Below are 6,978 nucleotides of genomic sequence, written 5' to 3' on the forward strand. Positions count from 1 at the left end.
TTGTTTTCTCTCTAGCTGGAGGGTTTTGTTTTTTGCAGCATTTGTTTTTTGGCATTGGGAAAGACTGTGAAGAAGGGCTGGAGAAAGGCTTTCAGTGTTGTGTTGCAGCTATATGTTTGTAGTAAATGCAATAAAATATGGAAAAGTCTGAGGGTCAGTCTACTCTAGGTAGCCTTACTGTAGCCATGCATGGATGCCTATTACAGGCAAATTAAACAGATGCCTCCGGAATCACTTACTAAGCATGCGTGAAGAGATGGATCTATCAGATGTGCCCACCAAAATGTTGATATCAAAATATCTGTTAAAAGAAGTAACTGTCAGGAATATACTACTTCATTGAGATATAATTGTAAAACTTTGTAGCAATAACATGTGTCAGTGTGCAGCATCAAACAAAGTTTTGGGGAGGACTGGATCTACATGCAGGTCAAGGACAGAACTCCATAATAATTACTGTATATACTCGAGTATAAGCTGACCCAAATATAAGCCGAGGCACCTAATTTTACCACAAAAAAACTGGGAAAACATTGACTCCAGTATAAGCCGAGAGTGGTAAATTTCAGAAATAAAAACAGATATCAATAAAATTACATTAATTGAGGCCTCAGTAGGTTAAATGTTTTTGAATATTTACATAAAGATCTAATTTAAGATAAGATTGTCCAACTCTGATTAAATCATTATTCTCATCTTCTTCAATGTAAATGTGCTTTTGTATCCTTTTAATAATAATAGAGTAAAATAATACATGTAATAATAATAATAAATACAGGAAAATAATACATGTGGTAATAAATAGAGTAAAATAATAAATATAATATTAATAAGATCAGATTGAAATAATACATGTATTATTAATAATAATAAAAATAGAGTAAAATAAATAGTAGCAACAATAATAGAGAAAAATAATACATGTAATACCAATAATAATAGAGAAAAATAATAAATGTACCATATATTCTCGAGTATAAGCTGACCCAAATATAAGCCAACCTGGACCCTCACCTGAGTATAAGCCAAGCGGGGCTTTTTCAGTCTTAAAAAAAGGGCTGAAAAACTAGGCTCGAAAAACTCGAATATATACAGTATGTTGTCCTTGAAGCAACAACATCAGAAGGTTCCCTGCCACAGCTGCATTTCTCTGGTGTTGCTGGCAATCTTTTTTCCTGTTATATGGCCTATATATTAACAGAACTAATTGGCAATAGGAAGTTATACTATAGTGATACATTGAATCTGCATGCTTTTTTTAAGGTGGTGGTTCCTTCCAAGGAGTTGATTTTGGCTGGTAAAGATGCAGCAGCAGAATATGATGAGCTGGCTGAACCTCAAGATTTTCAGGATGACCCTGAGTAAGTGTGGTCTCCCCTGTTTTCATATTTGTTTTCAAGTTGATATTTCAGTTAATACTGCCATGAATTAGTAGATCTTGGTTTGATGCAGTGAAATTCACTGATAGGTTAAGGCTGGAATGAAATAACTTTACACAACACTCAGTTTGTAGAAGTTATTACCATAGTGTATTGAGGGCCACAAATTTCCATGTCTTCAGAAGGCTGATTAATCAAAAATATAGAGATAGATCTATTTTTGCATTGTCGAAGGCTTTCATGGCCGGAATCACTGGGGTGTTGTGTGGTTTCCCAGGCTGTATGGCTGTGTTTCTGGGCTGTATGGCCATGTCTGAAGATGACAGATACAGATGCAGGCGAAATGTTATTCTTTTTATTATTATTATGATGTTTATTTATACCCCACTTTATCTCTTCCAAGTGGCGTACATTTAAAGGTTTGTTGTTTATTCATTCAATCGCTTCCGACTCTTTGTGACATCATGGACTAACCCACACCAGAGCTTCCTCTTGGCCGTCGCCACCCCCACCTCCTTCAAGGTCAAGCCAGTCACTTCAAGAATACCATCCATCCATCTTACCCTTGGTCGACCCCCTATTCCTTTTTCCTTCCATTTTCCTCAACATCATTCTCTTCTCTAAGCTTTCCTGTCTTCCCATTATGTGGCCTAAGTACTTCATCTTTGCCCCTAATATCCTTCCCTCCAGTGAGCAGCCAGGCATTATTTCCTGGATTATGAACTGGTTGGATCTTCTTGCAGTCCAAGGCACTCTCAGAATTTTCCTTCCAACACCACAGTTCAAAAGCATCCTATCTTCCTTCGCTCAGCCTTCCCTATGATCCAGCTTTCACATCCATAGGTTACTACAGGGAATACCATTGCTTTAACTATGTGGACCTTTGTTGCCAGTGTGATGTCTTTACTTTTCACTATTTTATCGAGGTTGGTCATTGCTCTCCTCCCAAGCAGTAAACGTCTTCTAATTTTCTGGCTGCAGTCTGCGTCTGCAGTAATCTTCGCCCCTAGAAATACGAAGTCTGTCACTGCCTCCACGTTTTCTCCCTCTTATTTGCCAGTTATCAATCAGTCTGGTTGTCATAATCTTGGTTTACTTGATGTTTTACTGCAACCCAGCTTTTGTACTTTCTTCTTTCACTTTGGTTATAAGGCTCCTCAGCTCCTCCTTGCTTTCAGCCATCAAAGTGGTATCATCTGCATATCTAAAGTAGTTAATGTTTCTTCCAGCAATTTTAACTCCAGCCTTGGATTCATCAATTAAAAGTAGGACCACATAATGTAAAATATAAAAATATGCAGACATTAAAACCAAATTAAACATAACAGTAAAGTCACAGTTAAAATCCATTAAAACATATTCAAAGCTAAAAAATCATAGTGCCCCCTAACCTTATTTAAAAGCCTGCCTGAATAAGGTTTTAGCCTGTTGCCGAAAAGATAGCAGGGAAGGGGCTGTTCTGGCATTCCAGAGTGAGGAGAAAATACTGCTAAATGATGGCCATACAGCCTGGAAACCACGTAACACCCTAGATCTATTATTAAATCTACATTTTTTTGCTTTGGAAGGAGTACAGTCTCATAATCTTAAATCTGGCTAAAATCAGAGACCTTTCTTTACAGAGAATCAGAGTGGAGCAGAATTAGACTGGACCATGTTTTTTTTATTTGCCTTTAGTGGAACTTAGTCTGGCAAGGGTATAACAAAGTTTTGTTATCTTTTTTCTGATTTTGCAGTGTCATAGCCTTCCGGAAGGCTAACAAAGTTGGGATATTCATCAAGGTTATTCCTCAAAAAGAGGAGGGGGAAGTCACTGTGAGTTTTAAGATGAAACATGAGTTCAAGAACCTTGCTGCCCCGATCCGTCCCATGGAGGAGAGTGATCAGAGTTGTGAAGTCATCTGGCTCACTCATCATGTGGAGCTCAGCCTGGGCCCTTTGCTTCCATAAGTTTTGCCTGTAATTGGATCCTAAGTGATGGCCACACACGATACCACGACACTATTGTAAAAGAACACAGCGTGATGCGACGCTGAAGGCACAGTTCCATAGAGGTTCCTTGGATGTGTGCTGGATGCACCCCCAAATTTCAGGCAAAATATTCAGAGGTAGATTTAAAAGGAAGGAGCCACACTGCTGGGTGATTGATTCCTTCACTCTCCTCTGTTACATCTGCTTCGTATATTGGTGATTTTATCACTATGCCATATGTCTGGTTAACGTTACTGCACAATATTCACTGTGCACAAGTGTGGTCATTTTGTCTTACTCTTGCAACTGTACAAGATTTCCTCTCTGGCTTTCTTTGTATCAGTTTAGCAAAGCTGGTATTGAATAATGCCAAAATACCCTTTGTGGAAGGTTTTGTTCACAATTATTCCAAGGCTGAATGATATTCCAAAGCTGAGTGATATCAGCATCAGTAAAACAATACACTCATGCTTCTACCTTATATTGAACATATCATCTGTTCAAAGTAGCACTCATAGCCTTTTATATGTATAACAAACATTGATATTTCATGGGATATTTGCTTTTCCTGTAAAATTTACTAAGGAAAGTTGGTTATGTAAAAGGCATTTGATTGTATTTTAGGATTCTTGAGTTTTTGAGAGGCATAACACCTCTACCACTCTTTATATTGGAAAATGCAAGGTTTAAAATGAAACAGGATTGTAATAATCCATGTATGAAAGTGCTGGAGTGCACACACTGAAGCAGGAGTGCCACTGAAGCCTTGGGATAGGAGATCCTCATTGGTGTTTAGGAATAGGATTGACCAAAGACATTGGTTTATTTTGATGAATGAGATCACTTTTCTTGTGTCTAACTTTGAAACTTAAGACCTCTTAAAGAGAATAGTTTCCAGATCCCACTGCATTTTCGCACGCAGTACTTAACACCCGATTTTCATATGATGATAAGTGAATGGCTTTCCTAAGGCTTTCCTAGCAGTAGCAGCCTTTGTAGAATACACATTTTAAAATTTGTTAATTCCCATACTTTGGCTCTAAACATCATTATCCTAAATTTGGTATTACTACAAATTTCTGACACAAACATATGTATAAATGTTCCAACACAAGCTTCTCAGCTGTTTTACTAGATTACTTTGAAGAAAGGCACTGAAACCCAGTGAGTGTTTTTCTTCTTCTTCCTGTATTTCTTGGCCTAAATAACAGGTGCAAATATGCTTTGATGTAGCCTGGGAGTAATGTTAGGAGGCACACATTGCAATATGACTGCTTATTATCTAAAGACAGAAGGAGAAAGAGAAATTCATATTTTCAGGTTGGAGCAAAGTACCTAATATCCAATCAGAGAAGTTGTCCTTATAAGAGTGCAAGTTGTTCAGAGGTCTGTTAGTCTTTGTTTGTATCATAGTGCTTGAATGAGGGTTGGATGAAGGTTGCACTTTTTCCAGTTTGTGCAATTGGTGTGAAAAAGAAAAACAGCTTGACATTCACAGGCTTGCATAGATAATACACAACGTAAAGCATGAGTTTAAAAAGTCTAGCCAGTGTTTATTAAATGTGTAGTGTTTAGTGTCTGCTGCCTTTAATTTATAAAATAACCACAACTAATCCCTGGTTTAACTTCTTCTAAGATATTTCTTGGCTGAAATGCTTTGGAAGTTCATTTGATAAAGAGTTCAGGTGTTGAACTGAAGTAATGTACAATAAAGCTTCTTAAAACTATATAGGAAAGTTGGACATACTTCAGAGTCTTTTCTCCTTTTAATGACATAACTGTTAAGATGTATTCTACATACTTCTGCAGAAACATCTTTGGCTCCTCACAAGAGGACTCTGGAAGCACTCTGCCTTTATGATATTAAAAAAATTACTTGTGTTGCCTTATTATTTAACTTAATGTAGTGGACTTGAAATAAAGAAGCAAACAATGCTGCTTTGTTCTGTGTGCATTTTTTTTCTTTATAGCACCAACACTTAAGGGAAATGCAGAAAATATATATCAAACATCTGAATGGGCTGGCTTGTTTAGCGCAATATCTGTATAACTTGTGAAACATTTCAAAGGCTGTAAGACAAAACAGCAACAAAATCCAGAATCCATCTTCTGGTGCCTCTACTGGGTCTACTAGAAGATGAAAAATATAGTAGTTTTCAAAGCCTTGCAAGCAGCTTCATTAGGCAAAAATGTTAAAGTAGCATGGGAGAAAGACTGACAAACCGTGATCATGATGTCCACATTTTGGATGCTACAAAAAATCTTAGTAGATAGAAAGTGCACTTCCATGGGCACAAACTAAATGGAAATGAACATTTTAAAAAGGCAGTTTAGCTTCCCCATCTGCAGTTCAAGTTGGATACCACTTTAACTGCCATGACTCAGCTATTGAATGCTGGAGTTTGTAGTTTGGTGAAGCACCTGCACTTTTTGGCAGAAAAAGTTAAAAGTTCTTGCAGAGGTACAGTGCTCATGGTGCCATAGCATTGAGTCATGGCAGTTAAAGTGTCAAACTGCACTCATTTTATAGTGTAGATGTGGCCTGAGTATAATTTTCAGTTATTCACTGGGGAAAGACATTGGGCTCATGTTTAATATTTGGTGAATTACCAATACAAAATTCCACTGGACTCCTAGATCCAACTCTATAGAGTCCCAAGTGGGCACTGTTTAGGGACACTGGGGACAGCTTAATTTGATTCACCAGCCATAACCCTTCCTGGTCAAAGACAACAGTGTCACTACAGTAGTTTATGCTTTGGGAACCTACTAACTACACGTGTATGTGATGACAGCTTAGAAAATGCAGCTCAGGAAAAATGCAACAGCTAGACTGTTGACTAGAATAGCTTGTAGAAACCATGTTTCAGATGAATTTCACTGCCTGCTCATACATTTCCAGACACCATTCAAGGTGGCAATGAAATTTAAACCCTTAATTTGCTTGGCGCCACAATATTTAAAGGACTGTGTCATATATGCCTGCCCTGCAATTAAAATTTACTTCAGGAGCCCATCTCTGTGTACCACATATTGGGGCGACACACTGAAGTTGTGGGAGGGATCTGAGTTTCTGGAATGCCATCTCTGCAACTGAAATTCCCATAGGCTGTTAGAAACTGTGGGAGTTGAAGTCCAAAATACCTGGTTGGCTGAAGCTTTCCCACGCCTGATCTATACTGTAGACTCAACACAGTTTGACACCACTTTGACTGCCTCTGTGGCTCAATGCTATGGGATCCTGCTTTGGAAGTTTTTGTTTGGCAAGGTCTTCTGCCTTTCCTGCTACAGAGTGCATAACATTGAGCCTTGACAGTCAAACTGCAAGGAGCCCCAGTGGCGCAATAGGTTGAACCCTTATGCCAACTGAACTGCTGACCTGAAGGTTGCCTGTTTGAATCCGTGAGATGGAGTGAGCTCCCGTGTGTCAGCTCTAGCTTGCAGGGACATGAGAGAAGCCTCCCAGCAGGATAGTAACACATCCGGACGCCCCCTGGGCAACGTCTCTTAGACGGCCAATTCTCTCACACCAGAAGCCACTTGCAATATAATCGCAAGTCGCTTCTGACACGATTTTTTAAAAAGTCATACCGCACTCATTTTAGTCCAGATTCCTATCGGCTGTTAG

The 6,978-nt window shown here is 38.6% G+C and overlaps 1 protein-coding gene across 2 annotated transcripts in view; it reads left to right on the forward strand.

Annotated features, from left to right (window-relative positions):
* Nucleotides 1–5,285, forward strand: part of dctn4 (dynactin subunit 4) — a 28,954-nt gene extending 23,669 nt beyond the window's left edge. For both annotated transcript variants that reach the window (XM_003217448.4, XM_003217447.4), the window contains 2 exons: nt 1,264–1,361; nt 3,116–5,285. In XM_003217448.4, coding sequence (XP_003217496.1) covers nt 1,264–1,361; nt 3,116–3,329 — 312 coding nt within the window. In that variant the 3' untranslated portion in view covers nt 3,330–5,285. The remainder of the gene's footprint in view (nt 1–1,263; nt 1,362–3,115) is intronic.
* Nucleotides 5,286–6,978: the final 1,693 nt, after the last annotated feature.

This window comes from Anolis carolinensis, chromosome 2 (assembly GCF_035594765.1).
Source record: "Anolis carolinensis isolate JA03-04 chromosome 2, rAnoCar3.1.pri, whole genome shotgun sequence".
Lineage (NCBI taxonomy): Eukaryota > Metazoa > Chordata > Lepidosauria > Squamata > Dactyloidae > Anolis > Anolis carolinensis.